Source organism: Panthera uncia, chromosome B1 (assembly GCF_023721935.1).
Source record: "Panthera uncia isolate 11264 chromosome B1, Puncia_PCG_1.0, whole genome shotgun sequence".
Lineage (NCBI taxonomy): Eukaryota > Metazoa > Chordata > Mammalia > Carnivora > Felidae > Panthera > Panthera uncia.
Window position 1 is genome coordinate 133366187 of NC_064811.1, and position 24468 is coordinate 133390654.

At 38.9% G+C, this 24468-nt stretch overlaps 1 protein-coding gene across 7 annotated transcripts in view; it reads left to right on the forward strand.

Moving 5' to 3' along the window:
• The window catches only part of RAPGEF2 (Rap guanine nucleotide exchange factor 2), a 254414-nt gene that overhangs the window by 89722 nt on the left and 140224 nt on the right, over positions 1-24468 (forward strand). For all 7 annotated transcript variants that reach the window (XM_049631260.1, XM_049631251.1, XM_049631254.1 and 4 more), the window contains exon 4: positions 17725-17808. In XM_049631260.1, the coding sequence (XP_049487217.1) occupies positions 17725-17808 (84 nt within the window). The remainder of the gene's footprint in view (positions 1-17724; positions 17809-24468) is intronic.

Here is a 24468-nt window from a genome sequence, read left to right on the forward strand (position 1 = left end):
ATTTTGACAATATTTATTCTTCCAATCCATGAGCAGGGAATGTCTTTCCATTTCTTTATATCTTCTTCAATTACCTGCATAAGCTTTCTATAGTTTTCAGCATACAGATCTTTTACATCTTTGGTTAGATTTATTCCTAGGTATTTTATGCTTCTTGGTGCAATTGTGAATGGGATCAGTTTCTTTATTTGTCTTTCTGTTGCTTCATTGTTAGTGTATAAGAATGCAACTGATTTCTGCACGTTGATTTTGTATCCTGCAACTTTGCTGAATTCATGTATCAGTTGTAGCAGACTTTTGGTGGAGTCTATCGGATTTTCCATGTATAATATCATGTCATCTGCAAAAAGCGAAAGCTTGACTTCATCTTTGCCAATTTTGATGCCTTTGATTTCCTTTTGTTGTCTGATTGCAGATGCTAGAACTTCCAGCACTATGTTAAACAACAGCGGTGAGAGTGGGCATCCCTGTCGTGTTCCTGCTCTCAGGGAAAAAGCTCTCAGTTTTTCCCCGTTGAGGATGATGTTAGCTGTGGGCTTTTCATAAATGGCTTTTATGATCTTTAAGTATGTTCCTTCTATCCCGACTTTCTCAAGAGTTTTTATTAAGAAAGGGTGCTGGATTTTGTCAAAGGCCTTTTCTGCATCAATTGACAGGATCATATAGTTCTTCTCTTTTTTTTTGTTAATGTGATGTATCACGTTGATCTATTTGCTAATGTTGAACCAGCCCTGCATCCCAGGAATGAATCCCACTTGATCATGGTGAATAATTCTTTTTATATGCCATTGAATTCGATTTGCTAGTATCTTATTGAGAATTTTTGCATCCATATTCATCAGGGATATTGGCCTGTAGTTCTCTTTTTTTACTGGGTCTCTGTCTGGTTTAGGAATCAAAGTAATACTGGCTTCATAGAATGAGTCTGGAAGTTTTCCTTCCCTTTCTATTTCTTGGAATAGCTTGAGGAGGATAGGTATTATCTCTGCTTTAAACGTCTGGTAGAACTCCCCTGGGAAGCCATCTGGTCCTGGACTCTTATTTGTTGGGAGATTTTTGATAACCGATTCAATTTCTTCGCTGGTTATGGGTCTGTTCAAGCTTTCTATTTCCTCCTGATTGAGTTTTGGAAGAGTGTGGGTGTTTAGGAATTTGTCCATTTCTTCCAGGTTGTCCAATTTGTTGGCATATAATTTTTCATAGTATTCCCTGATAATTGTTTGTATCTCTGAGGGATTGGTTGTAATAATTCCATTTTCATTCATGATTTTATCTATTTGGGTCATCTCCCTTTTCTTTTTGAGAAGCCTGGCTAGAGGTTTGTCAATTTTGTTTATTTTTTCAAAAAACCAACTCTTGGTTTCGTTGATCTGCTCTACCGTTTTTTTAGATTCTATATTGTTTATTTCTCCTCTGATCTTTATTATTTCTCTTCTTCTGCTGGGTTTAGGCTGCCTTTGCTGTTCTGCTTCTATTTCCTTTAGGTGTGCTGTTAGATTTTGTATTTGGGATTTTTCTTGTTTCTTGAGATAGGCCTGGATTGCAATGTATTTTCCTCTCAGGACTGCCTTCGCTGCGTCCCAAAGCGTTTGGATTGTTGTATTTTCATTTTCGTTTGTTTCCATATATTTTTTAATTTCTTCTCTAATTGCCTGGTTGACCCACTCATTCGTTAGTAGGGTGTTCTTTAACCTCCATGCTTTTGGAGGTTTTCCAGACTTTTTCCTGTGGTTGATTTCAAGCTTCATAGCATTGTGGTCTGAAAGTATGCATGGTATAATTTCAACTCTTGTAAACTTATGAAGGGCTGTTTTGTGACCCAGTATATGATATATATTGGAGAATGTTCCATATGCACTCGAGAAGAAAGTATATTCTGTTGCTTTGGGATGCAGAGTTCTAAATCTATCTGTCAAGTCCATCTGATCCAATGTATCCTTCAGGGCCCTTGTTTCTTTATTGACTGTGTGTCTAGATGATCTATCCATTTCTGTAAGTGGGGTGTTAAAGTCCCCTGCAATGACCACATTCTTATCAATAAGGTTGCTTATGTTTATGAGTAATTGTTTTATATATCTGGGGGCTCCGGTATTCGGCGCATAGACATTTATAATTGTTAGCTCTTCCTGATGGATAGACCCTGTAATTATTATATAATGCCCTTCTTCATCTCTTGTTACAGCCTTTAATTTAAAGTCTAGTTTGTCTGATATAAGTATGGCTACTCCAGCTTTCTTTTGGCTTCCAGTAGCATGATAAATAGTTCTCCATCCCCTCACTCTCAATCTAAAGGTGTCCTCAAATCTAAAATGAGTCTCTTGTAGACAGCAAATAGATGGGTCTTGTTTTTTAATCCATTCTGATACCCTGTGTCTTTTGGTTGGCGCATTTAATCCATTTACATTCAGTGTTATTATAGAAAGATACGGGTTTAGAGTCATTGTGATGTCTGTATGTTTTATGCTTGTAGTGATGTCTCTGGTACTTTGTCTCACAGGATCCCCCTTAGGATCTCTTGTAGGGCTGGTTTAGTGGTAACAAATTCCTTCAGTTTTTGTTTGTTTGGGAAGACCTTTATCTCTCCTTCTATTCCAAATGACAGACTTGCTGGATAAAGGATTCTCGGCTGCATATTTTTTCTGTTTAGCACACTGAAGATATTGTGCCAATCCTTTCTGGCCTGCCAAGTTTCAAAGGAGAGATCAGTCACGAGTCTTATAGGTCTCCCTTTATATGTGAGGGCACGTTTATCCCTTGCTGCTTTTAGAATTTTCTCTTTATCCTTGTATTTTGCCAGTTTCACTATGATATGTCGTGCAGAAGATCGATTCAAGTTACGTCTGAAGGGAGTTCTCTGTGCCTCTTGGATTTCAATGCCTTTTTCCTTCCCCAGTTCAGGGAAGTTCTCAGCTATAATTTGTTCAAGTACCCCTTCAGCACCTTTCCCTCTCTCTTCCTCCTCTGGGATACCAATTATGTGTATATTATTTCTTTTTAGTGTATCACTTAGTTCTCTAATTTTTCCCTCATACTCCTGGATTTTTTTATCTCTCTTTCTCTCAGCTTCCTCTTTCTCCATAACTTTATCTTCTAGTTCACCTATTCTCTCCTCTGCCTCTTCAATCCGAGCTGTCGTCATTTCCATTTTGTTTTACATTTCGTTTAAAGCGCTTTTCAAAAGCTCCTCGTGACTGTTCCTTAGTCCCTTGATCTCTGTGGCAAGAGATTCTCTGCTGTCCTGTATACTGTTTTCAAGCCCAGCGATTAATTTTATGACTATTATTCTAAATTCACTTTCTGTTATATTATTTAAATCCTTTTTGATCAGTTCATTCGCTGTTGTTATTTCCTGGAGATTCTTCTGAGGGGAATTCTTCCGTTTGGTCATTTTGGATAGTCCCTGGAGTGGTGAGGACCTGCAGGGCACTTCCCCTGTGCTATGGTGTATAACTGGAGTTGGTGGGCGGGGCCGCAGTCCGACCTGATGTCTGCCCCCAGCCCACCGATGGGGCCACAGTCAGACTGGTGTGTGCTTTCTCTTCCCCTCTCCTAGGGGCGGGATTCACTGTGGGGTGGCGTGGCCCGTCTGGGCTACTTGCACACTGCCAGGCTTGTGGTGCTGGGGATCTGGCGTATTAGCTGGGGTGGGTAGGCAAGGTGCACGGGGGGTGGAGGGGCAGGCTTAGCTCGCTTCTCCTTAGGTGATCCACTCCAGGAGGAGCCCTGTGGCAGCGGGAGGGAGTCAGATCCGCTGCTGGAGGTTTGGCTCCGCAGATGCACAGAGTTTGGTGTTTGCGCTGCGCGAGCAAGTTCCCTGGCAGGAACTGGTTCCCTTTGGGATTTTGGCTGGGGGATGGGCGGGGGAGATGGCGCTGGCGAGCGCCTTTGTTCCCCGCCAAGCTGAGCTCTGCCGTCCGTCCGGGGGCTCAGCAGCTCTCCCTCCCTTTGTCCTCCAGCCTTCCCGCTTTCCGAGCAGAGCTGTTAACTTATGACCTCCCAGACGCTAAGTCGCGCTTGCTGTCGGAACACAGTCTGTCCGGCCCCTCCGCTTTTGCCGGCCAGACTCGGGGGCTCTGGTTGGCCGGCGAGCCGCCCCTCCGCCCCGGCTCCCTCCCGCCAGTCCCTGGAGCGCGCACCGCCTCGCCGCCCTGCCTACCCTCTTCTGTGGGCCTCTCGTCTTAGCTCTGGAGACTCCGTTCTGCTAATCCTCTGGCGGTTTTCTGGGTTCTTTAGGCAGGTGTAGGTGGAATCTAAGTGATCAGCAGGACGCGTGGTGAGCCCAGCGTCCTCCTACGCCACCATCTTCCCTCCAACTCTCTCTTTAGTCTCTTTTAATCTGTAGCTAGGTTGCCAGTTTTCAAGCAGCAAAATGATGTGACCAAATGCTTCCCCATTCTTCCTCTCAAAGATGATACTTGAAAATACAAAGGTGGATTTGATTGAGTGGCTGGGCAGGGAGATTAGTGAGAAGACCGTTGAAGTAATATGAGGGGGTGATGCTTGAACTGAGGCCAACTGAAAGAATGGGGCAGTCAGAGATGGAGTTTAGAAAGAAGATGCAGGTGGAGCTGACCTAGGATGTAAAGTTATAACTTCCGAAACTCTGACATCTAGGGGCTGTTTAACAGGCAATTGTAAATATCCAGTCTAGAGCTTAAAAGAATGTACATCAAATGTAGAAATATAGTAACCAGGATATATTTGCTAATGAGAAAACTTAACAAGAGGCAAAGCCCTTACCATATTTATTTTTGAAGAATTCGAGATATAAATATCTTAGAATATTTGTTTCTTTTAGGAGCAATTAGAAGCTATCAGTGGAATGGGTGTACAGATATCAGGGTTGGAAACCTCTGATGAATAGTATTAACATTCGTTGAAGAAGTTCTAGTGGCAGTAAGTGACAAACTTTCTATTAATTTGTCCTCCGTTAAAACATGGTTTTGGTAGTAATGATGATGAGGTAATAGCAAACATTTAAACAAGTACTTCCTGTGTCCCACATGCTCTAATAAGTGCTTCATATGCATTATTATACTTATTCCTTATAGCTGACTTGTGGGGTAGCTGTTATCATCAACCCAGTTTTACACATGAAGGGATTGAGGCTTTCAGAGGCTAAGGAACTTGCTAAGGTCTCATTGCTGAAAGTGTGATATGGATTTGAGCCTGGACATTGTGATTTTGCCATGTTAGCTGTTATGCCAATCACCAACTTTTTTCCGGCCTTTTTCATGCCATCATAAGAAATGGCACCATAAAACAAGGATATTTCTTGTGTGCAAGTTAGTACAAGCACATCATCTCTCCCTGCTGCTGGCTTCCCCAGGGGTGATGAAACCCACCTTCAGTTCTACCTACATTATTCTGAGTCCCTAATAATTCTTACATACAGTTCATTTAAACTGAAGTTTACAGTGTCTTTAAATATATCTGAGTTTTTTTTTTAAGGCAGTTTAGACAGTAAATGTGAGCTATGCTTGTTGATAATGCAAAGCCATGTGTTAGATAACCCTAAATTGATTGCATTAGGCTAGAGTTTGTATATAAAGTTGATTGTAGCAATTGCTTATTTTTGACTAGTTAGAATTAGGTGACAGTGTTAGTGAGCAGCGAAAGTCTATAGATACTCAGGAGATCATGATTTCATAAGACCAGAAATTCACAGAGACTTATTGTAGATCACTTAATCAGATTCCTAGTAATTGGCCAATCTTGTGATGAAGGGTAATTGCAGCATTTTCTTCTGTAACCCTTGAAGAGACATGTTCCTGCTCTTACCAATTTGTGTAAATGCAGCTTTGAAAATTAAAGAACACTTGTATTTGTGGTGTATATAAATCTGTGATAATTTAATAATACGGTCCCTCTTTTTGGGACCTGTTATTATTAACTCATGAGGGACATTACTTGTCTGTTCTTGGTCTCCCTTGGGCTTCAAGAATAGTCTAGTCAGACTATCAAAGACTTCTAGAGTATGGTTTTATGATCAAGAGATGAGTATTTTTTTTTTCCTTATTATGTTTGTGTACTGGTAACTTCTAAGTCTATGGCTTTAATGCGTTCACCAGGTAAATGTAATAGTCTTTTGATCCAACTCTGTACCTCATTTTTCTTATCTATGAAATGGAAACAATAATATTAGTATCTACCCTTTAGTGTTGGTGTTAGGATAATATCAGTACTATGTGTAAAATATGTAGAGCATTGCATACATAATAAGTGTATAAAAATGCTATCATTGTCATCAGTGTTTTGATAATTTACATTTTGGTCTCCCAATTTTTTAGCTGCTTTAAACTTTTGTTTGAAGGAATTATGGTAGTGATGTCTAACTCCCATGGTGTTCCTGTTTTAGCATAAACCAACAGGATGACAAAAATGCCACTTTAAGATGTATCAAGGTTAGGGGGAGATTTGTGGTTCTGATAAATTTGAATTTGTAAAAATTTAGAATTTGACCACTTAGAATTCAATATTTGTACTAGAAAGATAGATAAAAGTAGTTGAACTTAGTACAGTGGATGAGACTATCAAGTAATTTCTGCCTTCCTTTCATATGTTATCTACTATGTGCTAGCTATTTTGCTTGCTTAGGAGTACCAAGTTGGATGATGTAAATTCCTAACCTGAGGAACTTTAGGGATATTTTTGCCTGAAGAATTTAAGAAATGAGATAAGCAATATGTCCTTTCAGCTTCAGTTTTTCTTTAGGGGCCAGCCATCCTCACGATTTCAGTTTAATTTATAGTTACATTTGAAGCGCTAAAAACCTTTGGATCAGAAACTCAACCATTATAGTTTTTTAGAAGTGGACACATGCACCCCCACACCCATGTGACAAATATGTGTAACGGTATTTCTGTGCTAACTTTCCACATATATGTCTGTCTGAATGCTTTGGTTTCCAAAAGAGTTTGTGTAACATTTTGTTAGGGGGTTTACCTTTCTTTATTGCAGGAGAGGAAATTGTTCCTCCATTGAAAACAAAACAAAACAAAAAGCTGCATTGAGGCTTATCCAGTCTTTTTAAAGCATTTTTTATTGAAATCTGTAAATGTGCAATTTAAAACTTCAAGCCTCAGCTGCAGCCCTCATTGCTTGTAGCAGCCTTTTCATTTATTGACTTGGTTTCCTGTTTTCACAGCAGCTATCCTGAATTGTCACTTCTCTGCAAGGCCACCAGCCCACTGCTGTCCCCTTCGTGCCTTCCCACTCCTCCTCTAGAGACTTTGCTTCAGGCTTTACTTTCTGTTCTCAAATACCCCGTTTATCTGTGGCCACATGTGCCTCTTGACTCACCCATCCCTCCAGGGCTGCAGGGAGAGGTGTCTGGTTTCCTGAACAGTGTGGTTATTCCTGTTCCCTCCTGTGCTTGCGGCCTCTCCTCCTGCCCCCTTTCCTGCAGACTCTAAGTGTGTCTTCCATCTTTAAGAAAGTTCTCCTTTGGAGGTGCGGCGGGGGGGGTGCTCAGTTGGTTAAGTATCCAACTCTTGATTTCAGCTCAGGTCACGATGCCATGGTCTGTGGGATTCAGCTCCGCATTGGGCTCTGTGCTGACAGTGCAGAGCCTGCTTATTATATTATTATTTTTATTTACATTACTCATCTGCTACCTACATTGCTTTAGCTCCTTAAAAAAAAAAAAAAGAAACAAAATACTTAAAATCGCCTTTCTTTCTCAGCAAGATATAATCATAATTTTTAAGTATCCTCTTTGTCCATGTGTCCATAATTTCTCTTACTTGTATGTGTGTGTGGAGAAAATTTTGAAACCTAAGATTTTCATTTACATGAAGAAATTATATTTTTAAAGAATTAGTCTTTGCATAGGACTGTAGAACAAGGATGTTTAGCCACCAAGCTTGGCATATTATGAGGTATACATGTGCTGTAGGTAAATATGAAAATTCAAATACATGCTTGCACATACACATCTACCCACGTGTAGATGTACTTGAGAAGATTGTTTTATATACACATGGTAATACTGTAAGGCTTCATAGCAATAATATTTTCATATTTACTATCGGTCTTTAAATTACAATGTTTTATATTTGTGGTGAATGGAAGAGTAAATAAGAGCATTTTAGAAATTATTTAATTTGTAAACTCTGTCAGGGCAGGCCCTGTGTGTGTGTTTCAGGTTTACATTTGCTATGCCTAGAACAGAAGTTTTCACTAGTCTGTTCGCTCTTATTTTTTGAATTCATTTTAAAGGAAGATACTCCGTTTTCAAAGGAAGATGAGCCAATAAAGACCTTCATTGTGGTCTAATTTTGTAATAAAAGAGCTGACAGCACTAGGTGTTAGATTCTTTGTATCAACTTTTTTGCAAAACTACTTAGTGAATAAAACCCTCTGAACTCTCAAATTTAGCAATTTAAAGAAATATATAGTCAATAAATAAGGCTTTATTATTTCATATGCATTCTGTTAAGTACGAGTTAGTGGTAGTTTTCCAGAGTCAATTTTTTTCAGATTTGGCTGCTCTTCTAAATTTGATAAATTGTTTCTTGAGCCCTTGAATATATCCCTCTACCCTCAGTATAGCTGAATGACTGATTGATGTATTGTAATAAATATGTAATCTGCACTGACATTTTTTCTTTCAGTCAAAAAAAGAAGTGTTTTGAATAACTTAATGGCTCCCAAGACATCACTCCTTCATTTCATTTTTTAAATGAGTTTTATAAGTTTAAGAATGACTCCATTAATGAGGCTACAGAATTTTCAGCTTTACTAGTTCTTCAGTAGTTTTATGTTGTTCATTCTGCTGGTTAAGTGAAACATGATTTTTAGAAAATACAGGTCTACTATATTCCCAATATTTTCAAAATACTAATTTTCCCCCCAAATGAAGCTGAAATAGCCTTAGTATTTTCATCAGTTTTCAGAGTTCTTACTGATGATGCTTTCCTTTTTCATGGTTCCAAGCCCCTGTAATTGAGTTGCTAATGAATGGAGAATAAAGATTTTCTGAAGAACTTCATGTGAGAATGGTGCTTTTTTTCCCCTAGAGTTTTTATTTATAAAAGTGAAGTAATGTCCTTATAATTTAGAACTTTTAGGAAATAAAACAAAAAGTTCCCCTCTACTTTTTAAATGTGTTTTTTTCATAGGTATGGTAATTTATATATAACTAAATATTATTAAGTATATAATTTTATTATAAAATATTTCTTCTCTATGGGTTAAAAATATAAATGCTAAAACTTTTAACTCTTGGTAGAGCTCTTTCTAAAATAGGTTTTATATTTTATGCCTGAGTAAAAATGGTGTGGGCTTACCTTTCTTTTGACCTGATATTCTTAGGGTCACTTACAATGCTGTGTTGCCTTAATTAATCTTGTGAGTGTACTTTGTGCCATTGGCCATATAAAAATAAATAACACAAACAATACATATTTGGTCTTTGAACTTATAGCTAGCTTACCGCCCCATCAGAGGAGAAAAAATGAAAAAAAAAAACAACAACTAATGATTAAACTTTTTGATAAACCCAGTAACAAAAGTGAGGTAATGCATTTGTGAAAAAGATTAAAATTATTGTGTATCAGAAAAGCCATCTGCATATTGGAAGGCTGCCATTGTTAGAACTTCTTTTTTAAGCCATGGAACACTTTGTTCATAGGAAATCCTATTTAGCTCAATAGCAGTAGCGATTATGGTTAGAAGAAGGTTGAACAGTGTGTAGTCCCAAGAGGCTCACAGAGTGCATGTTCAAAACCTCTGATGTGAGCGAACTGCTGGATCCTGTAAAAGGACAGAGGATAATTTGCTGTAAATAAGTAAAGTTATTTTCTTGTTGGTTTTTGGCACAATTGCATATTTGAGAGTCAAATCTGAGCCCATCAGAAGAGTATAATGAGAAGTATAGGTGAGCAGAAATAAGGACCTGCACTTAAGCAGAGGGCTTTGATTAAGAGGCCTGGGGCTTGGGGGGTTGGGAGGCACTGAAAGAACCTGATGATAGGCTGTGGAGAAGGAGAATAGGAAGATTTTCTGTTTTCTGGTTTTATCCTCTTGTTGGATGCTAGTGCCCAGATAGTGGATGCAGAAAAAGAAACAGGCGTTTTCCTAGTTTTGGTCACTGTGGCTGGCCCTGTGGGATTCCTGGCTAGTTGTCTCCGGTTAGTTATTGGAGTTTTTGTTCGTCTTCATTTTATTTCCCTTTCTGGTGTTTTACCCCAGATGTGGAGCCGGTAACCCACATACAAGTGATAAGAATCCTGTCTCTATTTCTCTCAGATGCCAGCAGCTTTGTTGTTTGAATATGGCATAACATCCTCTCTAAAATATCCACAAAATGGGTATTTGATGTGTGGGGTCTTGGTGGTCCATAACTTCTCTATGATTGCTGTGTACCCACCTCTTCCCCGACTGGTCTTCCTAACCACTGTTTGCACACACTTCACTGGTGCTGGCCTCACCCTTTCTTATTCACCATGACTTCCGTGTTCTTGCTTCTCTGTGTTCTAATGCCCTTGTTAGCGTTGCCCCAGAGAAAACACTGTAGAGGTGCCTCTTCGCATCCCTGGGTCACTTCTGACTTGTGCCAATGCCACGTTGCACTTGATCTGCTAAAGTGGGAGGGATTCCTTCTTGGAGCTCCAGTGCCCTCCTCATGCCATATTTTGTCAGGGTCATCTTGCAAAGCGCTAATTTCTGGTTCAAAATTGTTTGGATTTTGCAAAGTACCGTTGTTACCATTTTTTCAGTTTCTGTCTGTGGCCACCACCCCTCGCCACCTTAGATATTTATTTTGAGTTCAATATTACTCTAAGTATCCTTTGCCCACACCTGCCTCCCCCACTCTTGCCACTCTTCTTTTGTTACAAACCTTTCTCTCTCCTCACTTTGCCTTTATTTCCTATATTACCATAAGCTGCCATAAGCAGCCCTTTTGGGTTGATTGGGCTCCACAAAACTCGATTAAGTTTTCATATTGTATTAATAACTGAATAAAGTAGCCTTTTCATGTTACTTTTTTGCTCTCTAATAGCCATCTTTGCTGAGCTAAATAGTTTTCTTTGGGTGGTGATCAATGATTCTTTCAACTCCCTTGTCAACTTCAACTTGATCGCTTGTATTAGCTTCCTGCTTTGTAAATAAGGAATGTGAACACCACACGCAGCTCTTTCATGTGGAGACATCGCCACCGTGTGGACTGACAGGATATTGCTGAGGAAGTTCTTTTAGCCTAGTTTCATTTTTCTGATGACTGGTAAATTGACATTCACATCTTTGACTTTCACTTTAAATACTATATCTGAGTTGGTGTGTATTATTAATTCATTAAGAAAATAGCTGAGTGCCAATTAAGCATTGTGTAGTGTGTATATATATATATATATATATATATATATTGGGGTGCTAGTGAGTTAGAGGAGTTTAAAAGCTAATGGGGGATGACTCCTAAAATAAATATTATGACTGGCAACTGCTTAATGTGAGCATGTACAAAATGCTCTGGGAACTCAGGAGGAGAGTGACTCAATTTATTTGGAAGCCACTAAAACACTTCTCAGAGGAAGTGGTAGTTAGCCTGGAATTCAAAGGATGAGTAATAAGTTTACTAGATAAAAGGTACTGTTTAGAAGCTGGAACAGCAGGTTTGTCCAAAGGCCCTGAGGCTTTGGTGGGGAAAAAGTCAGCATGGCTGAACAGGTGAAGTTTGCAGCATAGGATATTTGGGGTTATGAGCAGAGGATAAAGTTGTGCATTGGCCTTTTTAGAAATGGTCATAAGAGAGGAAAAGAGATGAAGAGAGCTAGTATTTTTTATGTACCTATTATGCAAGAACCTGCATATATACTGTTTTGTTAAATCCAAGTAACGTTGTGAAAAAGGTATTGGTAGCCCCATTTTACAGTTGAGGAACTAGAATCTTAGAATTTAAGTTCACCAGGATCACATGGCTGGTAGGAAAGAATATATGTTCCCAAACCTTTGTCCTTTGCATAGCCACATACTGCTTCCTTCACGTGCTTTGTCAAGGGGTTTGGACTTTCTCCTGTTAGGGAACCATGGGTTATAAGCAGAAACATGATCTGCTTTACCTGAGCAAATGATAACTAAAATGGTGTCCAGTTTCTACCTGGTACAGCACATAGTTCCGTCTAAAAGATTCAGTGTAGTTGGAGGAAGACACCTAAATACCTCAGGACTAAGAATTCAAAGAGAAAAATATAAAATAGGATGAAATTAGATGGGATAAATATTTTGGAATTTGGAAAACAGTGACTGAGAAGATGTTATTACAGAAATAGGGTTTGAGCCATTGCTTAAAGGTACAGTGTGATTGAGAAGATGGAGAAGGGCAAGTATCTTGGACAGACTGGAAGAGGTGGGAAGGGACAGGCAGGAAAGGAGCCTCCCGGAAGTAATGGGTTTGTGTTGAGGAGCAGAAGGAAATAAGGTGGGGAGAGAAGGACAGCAGATTACACACTTGCCTCTTCCCTGTTATTCCAAGTCTACACTTGCCATTTTGGTTTAGTCTTGTCTTAAAGGACATCGTTCATTTTTGATTACTTCAGAGTCCTTTTAATTATACTGGGAGTGAATCAGTCATGGTCCGTTTAAATTTTTGTTTTGTTTGGGTTTGTTCATTTTTTTCCTCGTTGATGAAATAAAAAACAGGAGGCTTTTAGAGTACCTTGTCACACACCTAGGCTTTGTGGCTTTCATTTTGTCAATTGCGGAATGGGCTGTATTGGCATCAAATCGGTTGTCCAGTATAGTTCTTAGTTTAGTCTAAAAAATTATAGGTCTTTTCTAAGTGTCCATTTTGGCTGATCAGAGAGACTTGTGAAGTACTACTTTGCTGTATGTTCCTTTTTAATCTTTAGGCCACTCTTTTCAATCCATCACTGGTGATGTTAAGTCTTAGGTTATTTAGAAATGCCATCAGGTTTATTCCAAGATTCAGCTTTTTGCATTAGCTCATAATTCCACCCTTGGCATATGCATGCATGCATGCGTGTGTGTGTGTGTACAGAGAGAGAGAGAGAGAGAGAGAGCGAGCATGAGAGCGAGCATGTGCATGCAGGGGAGAGGCAGAGGGTGTGGGAGAAAGAGAATCTTAAGCAGACTCCATGCCCAGCATGGAACCTGATGTGGGGCTCAGTCTTATGACCATGAGTTCATGACCTGAGCTGACATCAAGAGTCAGATGCTTAACCAACTGAGCCACCCAGGCACTCCAAAATTAATTAATTAATTAATTTTAGAGGAAGAGCACACGAGAGCATTGTGAGCAAGGGAGAGGGACAGAGGAGGAGAGAGAGAGAATCCTGAGCAGACTCCATGCTCAGTGTGGAGCCCAATGCAGAGCTCCATCCCATGACCCTGGGATCATGACCTGGACCAAAATCAAAATCAAGAGTGGGATGCTTAACTGAGCCACCAGGTGCCCCCCCCCCCCCACACTTAGCTCATATTTTTAAAACATAAAACAATTATTTGGGGAAAAAATAAAAACAACACTGCTGAATACAACACCTGCAACTTACTTGCATAGGTATTGATAGAGTTGTACTTTTTTTTTTCTTGTAGTTTTTCTAAAGATTTTTCAAAGTTGACAAGCCTCATGCATAAGAATCACCCGGGATCTTTGTTTAAAAGGCACTGTGATGGATCTCCCACCTAGTGATCACAGATTGTGGGATTGGGTGGAATAGGTAGAGCCTGGGAGCATGCATTCTTATCCCAAGTGATTCATAAGCATACCAAAGCTTGACAACCATTAGGCAAAGTGAAATCCCAGTATTAGTTCCAGATAATTATTATTGTTATAGTCCATCTTCTGTTAGCTAGCTCCAAGGAAAGCTGAGTTTACAAACCTTGCACTTATTTCATCCATAGTAATTTGTCTTCAAAATGGACAGATACAGAATAACTAGAAAGCCAATGAATGTTTGTTATATTCTCTATGTCAAAGTTAATCTACACCATGGTACATGATAAAAAGCTCTAGAATAATTATGTTTTTCAGTTAAAAATTTTTTCAAATTTTTATTTATTTTTGAGAGAGAGAGAGAGAGAGAGAGAGAGAGAGAGAGAGTAGGAGAGACACAGAATCTGAAGCAGGCTCCAGGCTCTGAGCTGTCAGCACAGAGCTCGATGTGGGGCTCGAACCTGTGAACCGTGAGATCATGACTGAGCCAAAGTCGGATGCCCAACCAACTGAGCCACCCAGGTGCACCAGCTCTAGAATAATTATTATTTGCATTTCATGAGCATTGTTCATTTAATCCTTGCAGTCACTTTAGTAAGCTGCCAAGGCCACATAGCTGGTAAGCAGTGACCTACCTTAATTTCCTATTTTTCTAGATTTCAGTTCTCTTTGGTGATAAAGGGAATATTGTAGGAGCACTTTTTACTTCACCTAAATTAGAATTTAGTAATAATGTTGTCACTTTATGTTAAGAAGGATGAGTAAGTTTTTTCCCCCAAACTAGGTAAATGATTGTAGATTGCAAAAACCAGTGATTAAAATCTGGATGGAAAAGGGTATGAATTATTTCTGAAGTATTGTGCTTTGTATTCTCATTTGAGAAATCATTTAACTTTTATGGTTTCATTGGAACTGAACTCTATTCAATAATATGTCTCTGTACATTTTCACAAGGCATTGCCATCAAGGACTAAGTAGTTGTGAAATTGGTTAAGACTGGACTTGGGGGAAATGGTGGTCAACTGCTGCTTTGTTTGTAAGCAAATAACAAAATGAAAATGATTACTTGATAGTCATTGGTCTTTTAAATATTCAGAATTGTAAATAGAATTTTTTGTCCATTAAAAACTTTTGGAATTTATTTACACGCCCCCCAAAGGACAGACTTGGGGGAGATTGCTGAGGACGCCCTTGCACACACATGTGATTCATTGTGATACAAGACAAGTGCAGCATACATCTCCCTGTTGTACTCTTTACAACAATGGGGTATGCTCTGTGTACTTCCTTTCCACCCCTTCCCCTGGCTAGAGTGTGAATACGGTGGTGAGTTTTGGAGTTGCCACCTTAGAATATGACATGGATGCTATGGGTTAGGTGACTAAACCCCTCAATAGAAAGAGCCTAAGTTCTTCATACCATGGAACTACTATATCAGCCTTGGGTCCTTGGTGCTAAGGCTGTTATAATATGTGTGAGAGAGAAATGAACTCCCTCCTGGTTAAGCCATTACTATAGTATTTAGTTTTTTGTTTTGTTTTGTTAGTAGCTGAGCTTGTATCCTAACTAATAAATTTGGCAAACTTGGCTGTGTAAAATAAAATAACTTACACATAGCAAAAAGCACAAAGGATAAAGCAACAGAGGAAAAAGGTATTCACAGCACATATTTCAAAAAGGTTAATTTTGGGGCGCCTGGGTGGCGCAGTCGGTTAAGCGTCCGACTTCAGCCAGGTCACGATCTCGCGGTCCGTGAGTTCGAGCCCCGCGTCAGGCTCTGGGCTGACAGCTTGGAGCTTGGAGCCTGTTTCAGATTCTGTGTCTCCCTCTCTCTCTGCCCCTCCCCCGTTCATGCTCTGTCTCTCTCTGTCCCAAAAAAAATAAATAAAAAAACGTTGAAAAAAAAAAAAAAGGTTAATTTTGGAGTGCCTGGGTGGCTCGGTTGGGCATCCAACTCTTGATTTTGGCTGAGGTCATGATCCTAGGGTCCTGGGATGGAGCCCCCACATCAGGCTCTGCATTGAACATGGAGCCTGCTTGGGATTCTCTCTCCCTCTCCTTCTGTCCCTTTCCCCCTGCTCCTATGCACGTGCACTTCTCTCTAAATAAAAAAGTAAAAGATTAAAAAAAATGACTTTTTTTCTTTTGAGAGAGAGCAAGCACATGCACGTGAGCAGGGGATGGAGGGAGGAAAGGAGGGAGGGAGGGAGGGAGGGAGAGAGAGAGAGAGAGAGAGAGAAAGAGAAAGAGAAAATCTTAAGCATGTTCCATGTGGGGACTCTATCCCACAACCCTGGGATCATGACATGAACTGAAATCAAGAATCGGACACTCAACCAACTGAGCCACCCAGGTGTCCCAAAAGGTCAATTTTTATAAAGAAATAAAAAAAAATAAGAAAAAAAAGATGCTCTTGTAATAATAATAAGAAAAAGAAATGAAAAAAATTGTACTAAGGTACCCTTGTCATCAAGCAGATTGGCAAAAGCCTAAAAGATTGATAAAAAGCCTCAATGGTAGAATTCCTCGTGCTCCCCTATGGTTTACCCCTCCCCCACTCTGCCTCAGCTGCACCATCGTGTAGTCCTTGCTAGGCCATGTCAGCCTCTGCACTAACATTCTGGATCCTCCCTGCCCTTTGCTGGGAAGGGAAGGCTGGTCTCTTAGGAAGTCAGCTGGCTGTCAGCCCCTTCCTTTACTCAGATGTGCTCTTCTCATTGACACTTACCTTGCCCACCCATTTCCAGTGGTATCACCCCCCATTTTCCTTACCCTGTACTAATTTCTCTCCCCAGAGCACTGATTTATAATTTACCAATTTATTATTTTTATTGTTTATTATCTGTGTTGTCCCACCAGAATATAAACTCCATGAGTGAAAGGGCCTTTTCCTTGTTGTTGAGGTTCTCTGAAGTATCCTAAGCACCTAGAATAAGCCCTTATCCTAAAATTGTGAAACATTTGTTTGTTAAACAAATATAACAAACTGTAGTAGTAAGGCTGTGCGGAAGTAAGTAGGCAAATAAGGTGCTGAGCACCTGTGGAAGACAATTTGACATTTATCTTACCCTTTGACCCAGCAGTTGTATTTCTGGTTACTAGGTCCAGTCAATACTGTATGCACAAGGTTACCTAAAGCACTTTTTATTAACATATTTTTAAATAATTGCAAATGATTAAAAACAACAGAAATGACTGTCACTAGGGGTTGGCCAAGGCAAATACGGCACATCTGTAAGAAAGCCGGCTTCTCATGAAGAGATCTCTAAGAGTTACCACAAAGGAAAGAACACTATAGAGTATGCTATCTCTCCATAAGAAGAAAGACCACGGAGAGAATGAGAATATATGTCTATTCTTCTGTGCACACACATAAAGAAATTCTGAAAGAATATCTAACAAGTGGGGTAGAAAAATGTGCGAGCATGGTAGACGGAAAAAGGTTGGGAAAACCTGAGTTTCACTGATGACTTCTTTCTATTTTGTTTTATCAAGCAGGGAAAATATTTTCAGTTCAAAACATCCGAAGATAAAACTTAGGATGGTAGGTGCAGTAGGTCTAAGGAACATTACAACATTTAAATATACTGATAAATATCTTCAGCTTATTGGGGAGACAAAAATAATTTTTAGAAGCTTTTTTTTTTCAAGTTTGTTTATTTATTTTGAGAGAGAAAGAGAGAGAGAGAGAGAGTGAGGAAAGGGCAGAGAGAGAGGAAGAGAGAGAATCCTAAGCAGGCTGTGAGCACAGGACCCGATATGGGGCTCGAGCTCACAAACTATGTGATCATGACCTGAGCTGAAGTCGAGTTGGATGCTCAACCGACTGAGCCAGCCACCCAGGCACCCCGGAGTTTTATAAAAAGTAACTTAAAAAATGATTCCAATAGTCAAATAGTGGTATTTTTATGTATGTGTTTTATGCTATTTCATTGTTCTTCATGGTTCTAAAAGAAACATGGGTACTATACTTTGTGCTATATATGGTTTAATTTTGTTGTTGTTGTCATAGATAATCATCTGATTTTGTTACCTTTTCTTTTCAGTCCTGATGATATTGGGACCTGCTGGTATATACTTCTCTCTGGTTCCGTGTTCATTAAGGAATCCATGTTTCTTCCAAGAAGCAGGTATTGTATAGACATTCTGTAATGGATTTTCCATGAAGCTTAAAATCTCTTTGTCGAATTGAGTTCCTTTGCAGAATTCTGTTGTTTCCTCTTCTGACAGAAAGCAAGAGACTACCTTGGGGCATTGATCTTTAAGAAAGGATTACTTTATGTTTAAACACTGTTACAATCTCTTTAACCAAGGGAAAAAACAAAATACATGTTGATCACATGTCCATTTGTTATAGGAACACATCGGGCTAGTTTAGGGCACATTTGTTCATTGGGAATAAAATCTGTCTCCATTAAAAGGCACTCTCATAAACATCTAAAGAGAAGCAAAGAAAGTTCATTGAGACCTCATGGAACTAGAAATAGAAAGCCAGGGACTGTCGTTGACTTTTCTGCTTCTCGGGACCATATGGTCTCTCATTCTTGCATTTGTCTGTGGACTGGCTCCCCGCTCTCTAAGGCTATTGATGTTTTTCTCCCTGTGATTTTAGCTTACAGGTGCCGACTATTGACTTGTGAGCTTATGTCCCTAATGTTTCCGTCATTTGACTGTAGTGCCTGTGTCTTTTCTTTGGATTTTTCAGGCTACAGTCTGACTGGCCGGGCTTGGGGCAGATATGCACCTCGTTCCAATCAGCTATGGCCAAGGAGGGTTAGGGCTCATCTGTTACACACATATGTTCAGTTCCCTGACTGAAGGTGTCAGCCACTAAGTTTTACTAGTTATTTTTTACCGCAATTGTTTATTTTTCACAGTTGTATATTTTTATTTTGACTAAAATTTAAAACATTTTAACAGATTAAATATCTTTATTTAAATTTACTAAATAAATATTTAAATGGGCAAAATTTATTAAAGCATAGTGACTGCTCCCCACCACCCCCCCTTCTATAACTTCACTCTCTCATGAAAATATTTAACTGTATTCTTTTTTTTTTAAATTTTTTTTTTAACGTTTATTTATTTTTGAGACAGAGAGACAGAGCATAAACGGGGGAGGGGCAGAGAGAGAGGGAGACACAGAACCGGAAGCAGGCTCCAGGCTCTGAGCCATCAGCCCAGAGCCCGACGCGGGGCTCGAACTCACGGACCGCGAGATCGTGACCTGAGCTGAAGTCGGATGCTTAACCGACTGAGCCACCCAGGCGCCCCTATTTAACTGTATTCTTGATGAGTAATTCTGAATGGGTCAGGGACAAATTAAGAATCTTATTTTAAAAACATGAACAAACATTTATAAAATGTCAGAGTCAGATAGGGAGAGGCAATTTATACATGCCTGGGTGTGGTAATAGAAGGCACTGAGATGGCCTTTGGAGGTAGGGACTTGGGTAGTGAGAGAGTGCCAGAGGCGCATTGCATCTAGTGAAAAACAATCTCTGGTGCAATTCCCATGCCTCTTTGCCCTCTGCTTCTCCGAGATCAGACTGGCAGGCATTATTCTCTTTGGAAAATAGCCCCATGAGGGAGAGAGGCTGGCTCTATTGCCTGCCTATTTGTGGTTGTTCTTATAGTAGCGATAGTTATAGTAATGGAATTAGCACTGGTAGTGGTAGTAGCAGTAATAAAGTGATGATGGAAAAATAGCTAAGGCTTTGACAGTGCTTTCTATTTACCAGCTCACCATTTTGAATATTGTGTGTGTGTGTGTGTGTGTGTGTGTGTGTGTGTGTGTGTGTGATCGATCGTTTAGTATTGCAACTACCCTTTGAGGTAAGTATAATTTTCATCTGCATTTCGAGACTGAGGAAACTGGCAGTACAGTATGGTGGGTGGTTGTGCCTCCTGGAATTCTGCCTGGGATGCTGGGAGTGAGCCGATGAACCAGCTCCTATAGTTCTAGGAATTCTGTTTCCCAGAGGAATGGAGAATTGATTAACGTTCTTCTCCTTCAAATACAGGACCTACTTACTTTTTGGTCTCTTTTTGGGGGCTCTAACTCTGTTTCTGAACTTGGATGAAGGTATAGTCAAACAATATTTAAGCGTTGGTATATTTTTTAATTATGTATAATTTTAATATAAAAAGTAATAATAAGTAGTGTGTAAATTAGCAAAGGTAAAGAGATGGAAAAAATCACTTATAATCTCTCATTCAAAGTAATAATTCTGTAATACTGTATAGTGTTTTCCTATCTAGTCTTACATGTATGTGTTTCACGTACTGAAGAGCATGCTTAATAAACAATGTAATATCTTATTTCAATTAAAGAATATGTGTACATATAAGTGTTGCCTTGTAATATTAAAAGCTCTTTAAAAAGTTTGCTCTTTATGTATCTTGATGCCTGTTTAATTGTTCAGTTATTTGAACTTTCCACAGTTTAGTTAATAATTGTAAGGGTACATTTTTGATGGCTTTTCATTATAAATATTGCTTTAATGACTGTGATTTGAAATTTATGTATCTTAAAGGAGGACAGAGGTTAGTGACTTCATTATTCTATTAATGCAAGGTCTGTTATATGAAACAAATCTATAGACTGAAACTCTAGAACAGTGAAGGAGCCTGTGATGGTCTTTTTTCAGTACCAGCCATCATTAACTAGTCAAGTAACAGCTTGTTCTAACTTCTGGAAAGGGAACCTAATGTTCAGAAAACTGCTGTTCTGGAAGAAAGAGGACTTGTAGTTCAGACCTATTTTATGAACACATTGGACTCTATGCCTAATTATTTTAAAAGATGACATAAGTTACTCCTTCTCTGGCTGGATGTCAAATGCTTGCAAGCCAGTACTTTAATGGGATGAAGGAAGGAATGGTGTTTCAGTCTGAATGACAAGCTAGTACTATATATAGGCTATGTCTTCACGTTGCACCTGTGACATTTGCTCTAAGTTGTTTGTTTCTTTTGGTGATGTTGCCTTAGGAATAGTGTTCATACTGTTTTAATAGGAAGGAGTTTCTACTGGTGCTGTGCTAAAGGTTGACACTAGTGATGCATATATATTTATTTCTCCACAAAATATTGAGGTTTGATTAAAGAATAGTATGGTTGAGGTGTTAGTAACAATCTGGTTTTATAAAACTAGTTCACAGATGATTCTCCACATTTATCATATTTTTATCATGTTAGTCTGGAAATTGTTTATTGGTATATATAATAAGTAACCTGATCACTCATTTTGACAGCTAATTCACCCTAAACAGTTAGTTTTGAATCAAAATACTTTGAAGAATATTTTTATGTTTTTACCTAATTCTCATGAAATTGCTTTGACACCTGATTATCATCAAGTGAGAAGGATGATATACATTGCAAAAAATCTGCCATTTGGCTTCTAGGTTTCATTTGCTGTATTGAATTCCTTGATTGACATTGAGGTCAGCACTTTATGGTTTTTAAAAAAAAATTTTTTTTGTTTTCTTTTTAGATAAATGCTCTTTGGGTTGCATACCTTTATGTTATTGAAACATGAATCATTTTCCCTGTTAAGAGTTATGACATTCACGGAGTCTATTAATTCCTTTGAGACCATCAGTGACAGCTTACTCACTTTTTTCTGTTCTAAGCAATTTAAGTGAAATGAATGTTTTTGTGAGTTTTATTGTAAATCTATTAGAAATATATCAAGGTTTGAAATGCTGGTATTTGTACAAATGGCAGTAATGTCATTTATAATGTTATTACATATAATGTTGCCCTAATACAGGGCGAAACTCTTATGTGGAGTAAAAATTTGTAGTCCTGAAGCAATGTACGATTTATAGTAATGGTTTTTCTCAGTCTTATTTAAAAATAAATTCAGTTTCTTTGATCAGAAAGGTGGTGAACAAAGGTAATTTAGCAATGCAACAAAGGTTATTGTCATTCTCACTTAGGAAAACGTCAGAGGAGACATTTGTCATAGATGAAGATAGAAACAGTGTAAATTGGATGTGTTTTTCCAGTCCTTTCAGCAGAGTAGCGGTAGTCACTGAGTTGTGCATGTTGTGTACCGCACAACTCAGCGATGTGCTGTTTTAACCACAGTAATAGACCGTGAAAAGCAGAGAGTGGTGAAATATTTTGAGGAAGGAGTTTTTACCCCTAACTTTTTCAAAGGCATCATTTGCAACAACAGTGGAGCTGGAAAGCAAGAGATGAAAACTGTCTCATCTAAAGTTGCAGGTTTAGAAGTGTTTTTCTTGTACTTTTGTTTATTCTACAAAATGGGCATAATAATGTTATATTAATATAGATAATAATGTTCATTGTCCTAATGAACATTGGACATTATGTTATATTAATATAGATAATAATGTTCATTGTCCTAATGTGTTCTAAATCAGTGTTATTTATGGAACTTTAATAGAAATTGTTGTATACTTAAAATTTTCCCACTTTTAAAATTGTCCCATCCTACGAATGCTGAACCTATTTTGTAGTAAATTCACAATTTAGTAACTTGGATTAACATGTTATTTTAATATGTTAATCCAGGCTGCTGGGTTAAGCCAGGCTTCTGGCTTCTTTGGAAGGCTGAGAATTTTAGATATAGCAGATAGGCTTAGACTGTGCGTCTAAACTTTCACTTGCTATTTGGATTGTTTGTTAGAGAAGAAGACAGTACCTATGTTGTATATTAACTCATAGAGTTGGAATCTTTTCCTAGTAATTTATCAGTCATTTTACATTTATTTGCAAAAAACAGAATGCTAGATGTTTAAACATTACTGTCATACAGACTCTTTCTTTGAGTTTATGTTGATCATAATCCTGGTGGGGGGGGAGATCACTTTATTTAAAATGTTGAACCTGATTTTCTCAATAGAATCAATTTTATCATAGAAGCCCCAAGGAAGGGCCTTTTAGTAGAAATGACCATGTATCCCACCACATTCAAACATAAATAATATTTTTATTGCTCTGGTAGCTAAAAACTTTCTATATTTTTTATATGCCATGCAATTAGTAAACAAATGTCTTCATATCAGTGTGGCTGGGACTGTGAGTTTGAAGGAAAAAATAAGCCCGGGGTGGCCATACCCTAAACACTTCAAAGATGCCAAGAAATGGGTTGTAATCAAAGATGGGAGCCAGAGGACCTGGGGACAAAAACCTGTCTATACAGAGGGCTGGAGGCTTCTAGTGCACGGATGCTAGGGTCCAGCTACCAGGTGGCCAGGCAGCGGACTTAGTGGGACAAGTAATCTGTACACTGTAAGTGTCGTGAGAAGTTATGTCTGCAACTGGCAAAGCACTGTCCGTGGAAACTGCTGAACACTGAAATGCCATAAAAATTTAGGATTAGTTCATAGGCCTTTTTCATATTTATGGGTCATTCTGTCTCATTCTAAAGTAGGTTTGGTAGAGTTTAAATTTTGAGGCATATTTGCATGTCATTTCAAATAGTAGTTGAAACTTGCATTAAGTCCTGCTGTGTGGTCTCTGTAGTAAGTTCTGGAGTATGCAGAGGAAACAAAATGGTCTACTCCCTGCTGTCACATAATTTAGTATCTGGTTGGGGAGATGAGGCAGTCATATATGAAGCATGAAAAAATCGCATAGGTGTCGTTAAATAATACAGTGTAAATTGATGTAGCAAAGACCACACACAATGCAAAAGACCTTCCAAGATTAGTGGTGTTTTAATGTATGTGGTAATGAGGAGTAGCTCTTAAGTGCATTCTGAGTTAGGTTTATGATTTGGATTGTTGGACAGTGGTTGGAAAGGAAGTCTGGACATACTAAAGAGCATGAGTGATGGCACAGAAATAAGATTGAAGGTGGGGCAGTTCATACATAAGCGATAGCTTGAGTGGAGTCACAAGAATAGGATCATTTATCCAGAACAGACATGCACTTTAGGGAGTGAACTAGTTGCAAAAGCATTGGTGATGGTGGCATTAATGAGAAGTCTAGTTTACAAAGCTGTGGCAGTTGGCTGGAAAGGCTAGGGTTGTTGGTAAGTTAGGTGTCAAGGAACGTTGGCAAGAGGTTAGGAGAAATGCACACATCATTTATTTGTATCATGTTGGCTGTGTCCATTTACAAGCAGTACTTCTCTTTCATTGATACCAAATATATCCACAATTTAAAAATTAAAATTGTGGTATGGTACTCTCAAACTCACATTTTAAATTAGAGCTGGCAGCTATAATGAGGATAAGTGGGGAAACAAGACATTTAACTAATCAGTTCTGAGAGGCTGAAATACTATTCTCATTATGATTCACATGACAAACAATGAGCTACTTGAGTTTAAAAATCACAGACCTACTTTCTGCTTGCCAGTGCTAGATGATAAGTTAATTGATTGCTCTGAAACTTGCTAGGTTTTTTTTTTTTTCCCCCAGTAATGGAAGAAGGTGAAACAGTGGAAGAGTGATTCTGTGTTTATGTGGTAGGGACTGAAAACACAACTAACTATTCCTTATTTCATGTGAAGAGGTCATATAGGATTAGAAAATCGTATTCTTGAAAGAGTACAAATGTGTTATAAGTCATATGATGCCTTATTGGGGATGGAATATGGCTTTAAAAAATAACTCACTGATGGGGTGCCTGGATGGCTCAGTTGGTTAAGTGCCTGACTTTTGATTTTAGCCCAGGTCATGATCCTCAGGGTCATGAGATCAAGCCCTACATGGAGCTTGCTTAAGATTCTCTCTCCCTTCCCCTCTATCCCTCCCTGGCAATCCTTTCTCTCTCTCTCTCTCTCTCTCTCTCTCTCTCTCTCTCTCTCT